This window comes from Nesoenas mayeri (assembly GCF_963082525.1).
Source record: "Nesoenas mayeri genome assembly, chromosome: 14".
Lineage (NCBI taxonomy): Eukaryota > Metazoa > Chordata > Aves > Columbiformes > Columbidae > Nesoenas > Nesoenas mayeri.
The window spans coordinates 5,167,824-5,180,127 of NC_137556.1; the positions used below are offsets into that span (position 1 = coordinate 5,167,824).

General features: G+C 49.1%; 1 protein-coding gene across 4 annotated transcripts in view; it reads right to left on the reverse strand.

Moving 5' to 3' along the window:
* The window catches only part of CYFIP2 (cytoplasmic FMR1 interacting protein 2), a gene marked incomplete at both ends in the record, with an annotated part of 42,409 nt that extends 34,504 nt beyond the window's left edge, over positions 1 to 7,905 (reverse strand). The window contains 7 exons of one of the 4 annotated variants that reach the window (XM_080353471.1): positions 1,106 to 1,234; positions 1,892 to 1,988; positions 2,280 to 2,461; positions 3,685 to 3,786; positions 5,499 to 5,576; positions 5,655 to 5,744; positions 7,789 to 7,905. In XM_080353471.1, coding sequence (XP_080209597.1) covers positions 1,106 to 1,234; positions 1,892 to 1,988; positions 2,280 to 2,461; positions 3,685 to 3,786; positions 5,499 to 5,576; positions 5,655 to 5,744; positions 7,789 to 7,905 — 795 coding nt within the window. The remainder of the gene's footprint in view (positions 1 to 1,105; positions 1,235 to 1,891; positions 1,989 to 2,279; positions 2,462 to 3,684; positions 3,787 to 5,498; positions 5,577 to 5,654; positions 5,745 to 7,788) is intronic. The other 3 variants (XM_080353473.1, XM_080353472.1, XM_080353474.1) reach the window with 3 other exon arrangements.
* Between the last annotated feature and the right edge of the window lie 4,399 nt (positions 7,906 to 12,304).

Sequence of the window (12,304 nt, forward strand, 5' to 3'; positions counted from 1 at the left end):
ACATAACAGTAACCCAAAACTCTTCTCCACCCAAAAGCAAACATTTACTTCCAGAGAAGAATTGAAAGCATTTAAAATATGCTCCTGGATTGATTTTTTTGCCTTTAATTCAGGACAAATCATTATAGATTTTCAAACTACCCATATTATCCTTCAAAGAACATTGGTTGACTCACACTGTGGTAATTAAGTTCTTATGGTAGTAGTGACTGCAATTACTGTAATAACTGACTTACAGTAAGGACAAATACACAAAACAAGCAGATACTTTGGCATGTTCATATTGAGGGATCTTTCAAGTCAGGAAAGCAAACCTGGAAGGGTCTGCACTCTGCTCGGAATTATTGCTGGGAATGGGCATCAAGAAGAAAATTCAGGGTTGCAAAGTCGGTAGTGATTTTGGCATGTCCTATACAGTTACCCAGGTCAAGCCCATGATATCACACATCCATGAACAACAGAAAAACCCCTTCTAGGTCTGGAGAGCACAGGGCACCCACCAGTGCTCACATCCACCAGCTGCAGAACACAACCACGCACGAAGCAGGGAGAGCTTCTTGGGAAGGACTGGGGGAAAAGACAGAGATGGAGATGGGGAAGAACAGAGGAAAGGGAAGGAGGAAGGAAGATTTTTATCTGGGAATATGGGAGAAGGCCAGAAAGCAGAGAAATGATGGGAGAAGGTCCAAGTTAAGAGGCAGCTCATGGCACTGCCTGACAGAGGTGACACTTCAGAGCACTGGGGTAGGACATCTCCGACCCACGATCACATCCGGTCTGTTCAGCTACGAAGAAGAGGTGAAAGAGGAGAAAATGGGAGGATTGAGGTATTGCAGCAGAACACACAAAGTAACAGAGGTCAGAAGGGAAGCAGAAAGAGGAGGAAGGCAGCTTAGCTGCTGCATGCAGAGAGCCTTCCCATCTCACAGCTACTCGTGCGGCCAGAGGGTGCTGGCCCTTCAGAGAAGGGATGCATGTAGACCCAAAGGAGGAAAAAAAGACAGAAAAGTAAGAGAAACATTGTCCCAAGAGGGCATTTTCATTTTACTAAAACAAAAGTGAAATTACACAAACACCCAGCCCCATAAGCATAGCCGAATCTCACCTTTAAGAGCATGTGTTTCTCACTGGGAGTAAGATACATCTTGTTTTCATAGTAATCCACACAGATGTTGACAATATCAGCCAGCAATTCCTCATAGCCAGGGATAACCTCCAGTTGTTGGTGCAGACACTGAAACATCAACATCCACACAGTCAGAGGAACAGCAGGAACCAGGGGAGAAACATATTTGAAAGATTAAGAGTAGAACGATAAGAGGTTTCTTAAAACCTCATCTGTGCACTTTTCTTAAGTTACAGAGAGCAGACTGACCCCACGGTACCACCGGTAAGGAACAACCTTCCTTCTGCAGGACAGGTCTCCCCTTCAGACTGATCACAACAGCCAAATGTCAGACAGTAGAGATGCAAAGAAAGGGTCTCCCTCAGAAGCAGAGTTTCTGACTCCTGCCTCTGTGCAATATTTTATCTAATTAGCAGAAGCTATAAAGCCTGTGGAGTGTGGAGGGCCATGGGGTCTGATCTGCAGACCCAAGTAGTTGCAGAGACAGACTGGATGGATTTACTGTGGAAAACAGAAGAGTTTCTGGCAGAATCTCCTCACGATAGCTCTTACTTTATCTTTTGAACCTTAAGCCTTGTCTTGATATAAATAGACCTCCGAATCCACCCAGAATGACTTGTGAGAAGGAGATACTGCTCGAATTATACATCCTGACCCAAGGACCATCAACAAACAAGGCAGCTATTGCCACAGTGCCGTCAGCCTCGGTGAGATCACTGCCTCCACCTACGGAGAAGTTAACCAGTTCAGAGGAAGGAGACATGCCTGTGTGATGCGGTTGTGGTTTGCCAAGAACATGGAGAGGTTCTGGGACTCCTGGATAGACTGTGGGTCTGCCATCTTCCGCAGGAACTGGGCAGCTCTGGAAGGGAGAAATCCGGCATTACCAAGGATCACTCACCCAACGTGTGACTCTCACCCATCTTCCCTGTTTCACCTGCAGCTGCAATGCAGCAGCCTCAGACCTTCTGCACTACAGCTCTGCTCTTTCCTCCTTCAACCAAGAGGGAACCAAAACACAGTGAGGCTCACAGATTTGCCTAAACCCACACAAGAGAGCCTACAAGAGCACAGAAACCCAGCCACCTGGCCTCAGTGCTGGGCAGCCCAGGCACCATCCTGTCCCTGCTCCCGCTGCTTCACCTCCTCTCACCTTTTGTAGGCAGAGTGGTCGTTTTTGACGCTGCACTTCATGTTCTTCAGCTCATCCAGGACAGCAAACATGTTAATGAACTTGCCCAGTGTAAGGAGATAGGCCTCAGAGACGAAGTCTTTCCTCCGCTCAGCATGGCACAGGCGTTTCACCTCGCTGCAGAACCGCTCAATGGCCTTGCGCTGCAACGCAGTGGGACATGGTCATCCCAGCAGCAGGTCCTGTGCATCACCAAGCCACCAATGGGACCCTCATCTGCCCACCCACCACCTCCTTCCTTTAACAAATCATTTTTCTGATGGGGATGGAGGCTCCCAGGTCCCTCTCCACTGTTGCCATGGAGTGAAGCAGTGTTACAAACCAGTGCAGACAAATGTTCTCAGTGCCGGAGGCAAGGATGGCGTCTCAAAGCCTCTTAATTGCACCTGCACGGAGTTCTGTAAAATCAGGCTTCAGTTTTTCAGGTGGGGCACAAAGGCATCACAGGACATACAACATAAACACATAAGTGAAACCCAGCTGCAGCCAGTTATAAAGGCAGGTGGTGATGGGGGGAGGTTCCTGGAGCACACAACAGCTCTGTGTTTGCCACATGCTCCTCTGCTGGGATCTAAGCGTATTATTTTGTCAAGTGCCTCAAGCATAGTAACTGCTAAATTTAAGCTCTGGTGCTCTTTGCCATTTGACTCATGAGTTTAGGCGGCTGTGAGCATATCCCTGTTCCTGTGGGCACAGGAGGGTGTCCAGCAGCGTGGCTGGATCCAGCCCTGGGCACCAGCTGCACCACCAGCCCTCAGCTCTTCCTGGCTTTGCTTCACAGGGAAGAGCAGAAGAATGAGCTGAGCAGATGCTGGTGGAGAAACAGCTCTGCACATCCACCAGCCAGAATCCCAGAAAAAAACGAGCCTGTGGCACTCATTAGCTCCATGTAATGAAGGTGTGCTCATTCCCAACCTGTGCATGAGATTTCAGGGCTGAAAAAGGGACACATGGCACAGATTTTGCTTTGGACAGGTCTCTCGTATAGAATCATAGAATCATTTCAGTTGGAAGAGACTCTCAGGATCATCAAATCCAAGCATAACCTAATCTAACTCTAGTACTAAACCATGTCCCTAAGAACCTCGTCTAAATGCCTTTTAAACTCCTCCAGGGATGGTGACTCCACCACTTCCCTGGGCACCCTGTTCCCATGCCTGACAACCCCTTCCAGGAAGAACTTTTTCCTAATATCCAATCTAAACCTCCCCTGGAGCAACTCAAGCCCATCTGCTGTTGGCTGCAAGGAAGAGACCTACCAGGGAGCTTGGGGGCTCTCCAGGCAGGCAAGGACAGCACAGCCCTGCTTAAGATATGTTAAGACCAACGTAATAAATTATTTTTGCCTTTCTCCTTGACCACCTACCTGAAAATACATGAACTTCATAAGCTTTGTGACTTCTGGCTCCAGGACTTCCACTGTCTTCTCATAAATCTCCACTCGGTTTGGCTGTTCATTACATTTCACCTGCATCACAAAGACAAATTATCCTTGTCAGCATCAGAGTTTCTAACAGAGCTGTGGCCTGCAATGCCCACCACAATGAATCTTGTCCCCATCTGAGGACAACGGAGAGACCCAAGAGGGAGCTTGTTCTCAAGGAAACAGGTGACAGCAGAAGGGACTGTTTCTCAGATACAAAATTCCTCCCATGCGTTATAAACAGGCACAATCCTGACTCTGAGAAATGACAGTCCTCTAATGCATTTGTCTGGGGTAGAACCCATGCAATATGGAGCCTGGACTTGTTACACAATGCGAGAATGTTATATCACAAAGTTATCTGAGACTTTGTGTTGCGAAGTCCCATGGACACATAAGGCAGCAGGCTATGGCTCTGCTAGTCTTGCTGAGATAATTTTGGTTCTGTTGCTTACCTGCTAAAAATCACTGGGCTTGTATGTGGCTATTAGCAATGAAGTGAGTCACCTTCATCGGAATCCTAGGAAGCTAAATTAAGGGCTTATTCAACTGTCATGCATTTCATTTCCAAACAGTTACCTGGAGTCATTACCAGACTTTTAGAGAAAACCACAGCTGCACAAGGCAGTGCATCCTGCTGCCCTCCTCTGGTTTTATCTCCAGTTGTTGCTGACCCAGGACTGTCATGGGGCTGTGAGCTCTGGTGCAAATTTCTTAGCTTAGCAGCTGATCCACAGGATGCAAGGGGACAAATGAGCCAGTTTTACATGTGGGAAGATGCAAAAGTAGTGTTGCCCTCTCTGTAGTGGGGAATCTAATGTCCCAGCCCTGGTTTTTCATGGTGCAGTTAAGCAGTATTGATGGCCATGAGGATGCAGCTCGCAGTAGGGAGGAGTGGTGCACGTTTGGTCACCTGTAAAACCACTGTCCCTGATGCAGCACAGGGAGGTGGACACGACCAAGCAGCCATACTGGGGGGCTGAGAATAGGACCCTCTGGCTGCAGACATGTACCCCATGGAAAGCACAGGGGACACTGCAAGATCAAATCTGGTGAATGTGTAAATGAATGTTTTGCTGTGGTGGTGTCTGGTCCCTCCATCACTTGTGGCATTGCCTGCAGGCCCGGGGAGCAGGATGGGACAGAGTAGGGACCTCACAAGCTGCACTTGGAGAGGTACAAACGTTGTGGGGACACCCAGGATGGGATGACACTGAAACACCAAAACAGGTGATCTGTAGCACTGTCTTGCCCAAGACCCAAGTGACAAAACACAGCACTATCCCAAGAACCGTGCTGGAGCAGAGCTGTGTTCAGCTGGGTCCTGTTAGCAGCTGTAGGACTAACAAACTGGTCCTGTGGGGATGAAATCATTTCAGGTGCAATTGCTCTGGGGAGTAGGGGAGGGACTGGAATGTATAGAAGGCAGTTGGCTTGTGTTGAGTGTGACTGAGCTGAGAGATACTGCTGGAGGTGTCAGGGATGGACCCTGCACACACATGAGAGTGTAGAGGAGATGCCCTTTGCTAGAGCAGCAGTATAGATCTGTTTCTGAAATGGCTACCAGCTGCTGAGATCTGTAGATGAGACTTTGGTGAGAAGAAGACAATTTGAAGACTCTGTGGTTTCTCCTTTCAGTCTGCTTTAGTCTTCTCTGCTTTTTTTGTTCTTCTGTCTCTGGTCCAAACTAACCCACGCTGAAGACAAAACCAACTGGGTGCTCTGGGAACATCTCTGCCTAGGAAGGGCTTGAGTACCTGGGGGATGGCTCGTGAGCAGCTCCTCCATGTGTAAAGCATCACAGCATACTCATGGCCTTCTTCCAGCATTTCATTCTGAAAGAGAGAGGCGTTGCTGGGGCAGGGCACGTACCGCAGGCTCAGCATCGCTAGGGCAGTGCCTGCGGGACTCACCATACTGGAGTGCACCGTTGCCTGCTCGATGTACCTGGCAATGCCAGTCACAAAGGCATTTCTGTCTTCAAAGTTTGTGTCAAAATTAGCCTATGGATGAAATGGAGAGATGGGGGTTAAAATACAGCTGTTTATTTGCTCCCCTGATACAGTTCAGCATGGAATGTGTTGGCACGGCTCCTGGGGCACAGGAGCAGCTTATGAACAATTTGAGATTCTGCACCTCAAGATCTGAAATAGATTCATATGTGCAGCCTGAGATGCTTCTGAACCACACATGTTCATTAGAGAAAATCCGGCAGATTATATGTGTGAAAATATGGCAGTCAAGACTGACAAACCCTTGTGAAATCAAGCCAAACCAGGTGGGGATCAGTTACAAGGAATTGTAGCCACACCAGAGAGCAAACCTACAGCAATTATTTTAAGGATTTTAGCTTCGTAACTCAAAGACAGATGCAGCCTCACTAATTTCTATTTGTGGCCTGGCTGCTAGGGGAAGACCACATCCTGTCAGCAGGAATTGCAAAGAATAAACACACAGAAAGGACAGGGAATGTGATGTCTGGAAAACATAAATACAAAAGTCGGCACTCATCTAGACACTATTATCAGCATTAGTCTTGCTCTTGCAAGCAGATGCTTCAGGAGGAACAGTTGTTTAGGAAGCTGAGCTACTGCGTTGGGTCAAGACAGGGGAATAAGAAAGTGCAGAGCAAGGGGGGGATGAAAAAAGCAGCTCCACAGCCTCTCTGCACCAAGTGCCCATCCACATGCTCTTCACTTGGGTCATCTCCTCTGCGAAGGCTGGCTGACTGTACCTGCTGCAGGGCAGAGAGTACAGAAGTCCGAGGCACCCAGAGCCGCTCGCTCCTTGCAGTACCATTAGCATCACAGTGACCACGCTCACCTCAATAACTGGTTTCCTGAGTAGGAAGCTGGGAGCACAAACCTATGGCCACAGAACAACTCTTCTCAGTGCCTCCAGGACATCATATGTGACTAATGTGACACCAAAAGCTGAGGCTGCATATGCATTTCTGGCTAGCAGGAGAGAGGGCTACACACAAACCAGGTATGATGAGGAAATAGGCTTGGCCAGTACCTCTAGATGCAGTTTAGAGAGGGTTTTTAGGCCCAGCTGTGTGCACACACTTGTGGCCCTGACAGGAGGCTGCACCCTGATCCCTTCACAGAATACAAGACAGGAAAGAATAAAAAGGTTTCAAAGAAGCGACATGCAAAAAGGATATCAAGATTTTTCCAGGGAGAGCTGAAATCTGAGCAGCCCAGAACTGCCTTTGGGTCTGATAACCTGTAGAGATACCAATGCTACTGAACGTGCCCACAGCCTGACCTGCTGAAAGAGATACTGTAATTTCAGACCCCTGTGTACATGGCGTGGCAATCACTGTATGGGTGTATTTATACATTGCCATGGGTAAGTCGGCAATTCAGGAGCGGCAGGATGGAGAAAGTAACCCACATTATATTTAACCCTGGGTGTGTGCTATAGGGCAGGGTGTGGTGGCCAAGCAGCTGAGGCATCCTGCTGCGGATCCAAAAGCAGGAGGTTGAGCCTTGCCCTGGGCTTATGCCAAGCTTTGCTTGGTCAATGCAGCTGCAGCTAAATCTGTGGTTATTCAAGGCAGAGAAGCAACGGTAGCGACTGCCCTCCCTTGCATGCCATCAGCTCCCCAGACCAGCAGCTCCAGCTGTGTGAGCAGCACAGACCGGCCAAAGTCAGGCAGAACTTTCATTTTGATCTGTTTAGCTGCACACACTACTATAAAAAGGAAGCACAGGAATATGTGCACAACAAAACATCGCTGAGAACTTTCTGCTGTTATCACAAATCTTATATCCTGCTTCTTACCCATTCATGCACTCTGGTCCTCATTTTTAACTTCCCTATGTCTTGCTCAGCCTTAAAGATCCCTTTCAGTAATCTCTAGCACTTTCCTTTTAAAACCTTTGGGAATAGATTTGTGGCTAGATCTGTTCTCAACATTTCCTGAAAGATGGTGAACCCACGATGTTTTCAGCTGCTTCTCACAGCACCATGTGCCCCTGTGCTTTGCATGAGCTACCAGAACAAGCCCCCTGCCCCACCACCTCTGGGAGCTGACGGTACCTGGTACATGATGGAGGATGGAGGTGGTTCGATGCATGGCTGCTGGTCTGGCAGAGGCAGCTCCTCCAGCAAGTCCACATTGGACAAGGCATCCTCCAGCGTGACGTGAGTGGTCATGGTTCTGGATGTTCAGTTTCCACACCTAAATCCAAAGGAAAAGAGAGGGTGATAGACAGACAGACAGCAGCCAGAAGACTGAGGGAGAAAGAGCTGAAAGACAAAACCGAAACCACGACTAGCTGGTTCTGTAGGAGACATGATCCCGGTTTATCTTGTTTTCTTGTGTATTTAACCTACACCTCCATGTCATCTCTCCTTCTGTGATTCAGCAGGAGAGTAGAAATGCAGAATAAGAAGAACACAACTACCCACCCTCTGCTTAACTCTATGCAAAACTGCTCAAGACAGAGCACAGCTGGGTGCTGCATCGCAGCTTTAGCAGCGCCAAGTAAAAGTGTGTGCGCTCTGAAATGCAAAGCGGCACTATCAAAAATATCTCTTGAAACAGCACGATTAGAAACGTATGACTGGTGCTGGCACTCACATGCTCTCCTTCTCACACACATGAACAGCGCTGGAAACTGTAAACAACAAATTGCATTCTCAAAGTTGACCCGGAAAGGATCGAGCGCTGCGCAGGCAGACTGGGGCACCACGAGCAGCAAATAAAGAACTTGCTGTTAAAAAAATTTCCCCTGTTTTTGTCACACATGTGGTGTCCCCTGCCCAGTCCTGGCCTGCCATGGAGCTGCCAATGGTGCCAGCTGCACATAAGATAAAAAGCAAAGGGGAATGTTTCTGAACACTCAGTGGCACTTACCTAACGGCAACCCCAGGACAAACCTCTCTGTCCTTCAGCTCCTTGGCCACTGACCTTTGCTGCAGGAGCACGAGCATGGAGGGACGGCTGCTGTCACCCAGGCTGAGCGCCGGTACAACCACAGCCACGAGGCTTCCCCAGTTAATACCTAATCCATGTGCAACAGCTGCGGCTGACCTAGAGCTTCTGTCTCCTAGAAAAACACCCTGCTGCGTTTAAATATTTGCAGAGAGAGAACTCGCTTTAAATACTGACATGTCATTCGATTAGCAAATCAGCCCCCTCAGTGCTTTCTTCCCCACTCAGAGCTTGTCTAGTTTCAAATGTGAGCCATCGAGTTTTACCCTCTAATCTGCAAGACAGGAGAACTCTCTGTTACCAAAGTTCTTGTGAAGATCCTCTGCCATTTCAGTAAAACACCCTGCCACCTCTGCTTTGGCTCAGGCAAGTGGACGAAGCTCTTGGCCTGACTCATTATAGAGAATAATTTCCAATCCTTTAATCACCTCTTTGGCTTTTCTCCAAGCTTGATCCAATTTTGCACCTTTTTGCCAAAGCAGGGACACTGTAGCTGGACACAGGGCTCCAGCAGCATCTGCACAAGTGCCAGACAGGTACAACAGCAATGCAGGTTCCCTCTTTGCATTGTCACACCAGTTCCTTTGGTCGCAAGAGCAGCTCCAGAGGTGCTCATATTCAGCCGATTATCTGCTACAAATCCCTCAGGTCCCTTTTTTTTTTTAAATTGAGTCAGTGTTTCCAAGAACATGAGTTTGCTTTAACCCTTCCAGCACCGGGAGCATGGAAGGACAATCGCTTCAGGATGTGCACAGATAAGACATGGATGCACCCAGCAAGGCCCACGGCCAAGGGGGCTGCACACTGTGCAGCCCTGGGGCAGCTTCGTGTTGAGTGATGACAGGGATGAGTCTGCTCCTGTGCCTTTTATCATCGTTGCTGCACGCACACATGGGCTCCAAAGATACGTATGAGCCTGGTAAAATGCATTCCACCTCCACAAATGCCTCTCCAAGGTACCAGGGAGCTGCGAAACAGGCTTGGTGATACCTGCAGCTGAAGCACCATGAAAAAAGTGTCTGGAGAAAAACAATCTCAAGCAGCCTCTTCTTTATATGCTTGAATTTCTGTTTCCTGCTTTACCTCTTTTTGCTAAAATGGTTTCCTGTTACAAATTGTAGCAACTGTCAAAACCAGACATTACATGCCAGCAGCCGCAGGCAGAAGCAGCTTCCTCCCCACCCGTGAGCACCGGGTGCTGTGTGAGTGGCTCAACTCGCCCAGCCCCACAGAATGTCTGCAGCTGCCCAGCTCTCCACCATCCTCCAGTGCCGCAAGGCTCCCCTCTGGACCCCAGCACAACATCCCTGGCACTCACACATGCTTCATTACAAACTTCAGGCTTGGGAAGACAAAAGCCTTCCATTTCACAGCTTTAAGGACTGTGGCTATTTATCTGGACTCACTTCTCATCTTTCTGTACGTCAGACTATGTGGCCATTTGTGCAAGGTGCTGGCAGTCTGCTGTAATCAAAGACATTTCCCCAATAACCCTGTGACACCCAAAGCGCTCAGCAACTCAAGGGAAAAAATTATTGCTGCTGTTCGTCCATACCAGGAGACGTTTGTTCAGCTCTGAAGTGGTCAGGCAGTTGGACTAGATGATCATTGTAGGTCCCTTCCAACTGAAAATATTCTATTCTATTCTATTCTATTCTATTCTATTCTATTCTGTCACAAATACAGCATCAGGGTACTGCTGTGCCAGGGAGCACACAAATAAGAGTTACTGCCCCAAAGATCTTGCACTCAAATAGAGGAAGAGAGGTAGACTGTAAAAATATATTAACAGAAAAGGAAGCATCAAGCAATAGTTAGCAAGCAGTACAATCAGCTGTCAGCCCACCCCAAGATTTGCCATCGCTGAGCAGAGCGTGAGAATCTGGATGCAGATGGAAAAACTTCACAGACTTTATAGGTTTAACAGAGGAGTCTTTATAGGGACTCCCAGTTTCAAGTCTATGCCTTCTTAAGCCCAAGAGCAAAACCAGTGGAGGCTACAGAGAAAACCATGGTTTGCCAGGACTTCTCCTGGCTCTCATGCCTGTAGCACACTGCGACAGACAGCAACCTCACAGCCAGAGTGCGCGATGGAGCCGTCACTGGTCCAGGGCTGGCAGACGTGGATCCTCAACCCAGACCATCCATGGAGGAGCAGCCTTGAGCAATCCCCCACCTGCCTGTGCCTTGGCCCCTTGCCTGCTCATTGAGGTGGCTGTAGGGCTGGCGGGGACCCTGCTCTTAGTTGGGGTCACCACTAGTGGTAAGCATCTACCAGCCAGAGGTGTTGTGTGCTGGTAAAAGGCTGGGGAAGGCTCTGAAGGCATCAGTGATTGCTTGGCCCAGACCATGGGGTGCTGTGTGAGGTCTGCCCACCATGGGGATTGCCCAGGAGAGCAGAAAGGGGAAGTTCCGCTGCCACAGACCCACGCTGCCCTCCCTCACCTTCCCACAACAAGGTTTCTAACACAAACGTGCTGGGGCTGCTCAGGAGGGGGGGCAGCTGTCAGGTAACGTGGCAGTGACCAAGCGGCTCCAGCTCAGGGAAGACAGGCATCCCTGAGGACACTCATCAAGAAGTCCTCATTAAGCCTTAACCACCATCCACCACCTGGGCCTCTGGGCAGAGGCAGCTTCACCGGGAAGCGGAGAGTCAGCCCATGTCGCTGTTTTGCTGACGGTGTTTGGGGGCATGTGGCCATGAGGCTGGGGGCTGCTCCGCCGGGGAGCAGCACAGCAGCCTGCCCAGGAATGGGGCTATTTTGCTGCAGTAACATGTGCACAGCAGGGCAGGGCTTCCCCTCGCACACAGGAAGCATATCCTGCCTGTGTGGACGCGAACGCAGCCGCGCTGGCTGCTGGGAGCCATCTCACAAAACTGCTTTCTTCTCCATATCCCACTGCGGGTCAGAGAAGCCAAAGTCCCTCTGGTCCTACGTGTTTTGACAAAACTGAACATAAGCCTGGCAGGAGCCAACCCCACCCCAGTGAAACCCCAGAGAGCTGACTACCTATTCCGCTAATGAGCATTAGTGCTAACAAGTGCTGCCCACACTTCCTACCCATCTGCTGCAGAAACTTCCTCTCCCCATCCCACATCTCAATCGCAACCCCTCTGGACATCCCTTATATCTTCTAAAGCCAAATGACCACACTTCTCCACCAACCCAAGGTAGATATTAAAGAGTTCTCAAAATGGTGATTCTGCTGTGGCAGCATCCTGGGAGCCACATTTAACAGAGAGCATAGGAAAGCTTTGAGGACTGAGGATGGACTTTCTAGATGTCTGCACTTGCAGGGTAGGTCCTACCTTCCCCACCTAAATGCTTGCCCAGAAGTATCAGTGCAATATCATCCTCTTTGCAGCAAGAGGAACAAAGACGGCTTTATTGTTAGAGCAGCTTGGGGGAACAAAGGAAGACTTTTAAAAGCGGGGCCATAATGAATATGTTGCATGCATGTGCGCTTGGTTTCGAAGCTGCACAGCTCATAGCTCTGGGGAAGTGGCATGGACTGTTTGGGTTTTTCAGCTTGCCTGCTCCTACAGCAGACGTTCATGTTGGAGCTGCAGTGGCTACCAAGAGCAGGAAAGGAGGCAAGAAAAAAAGGGAATTGCCC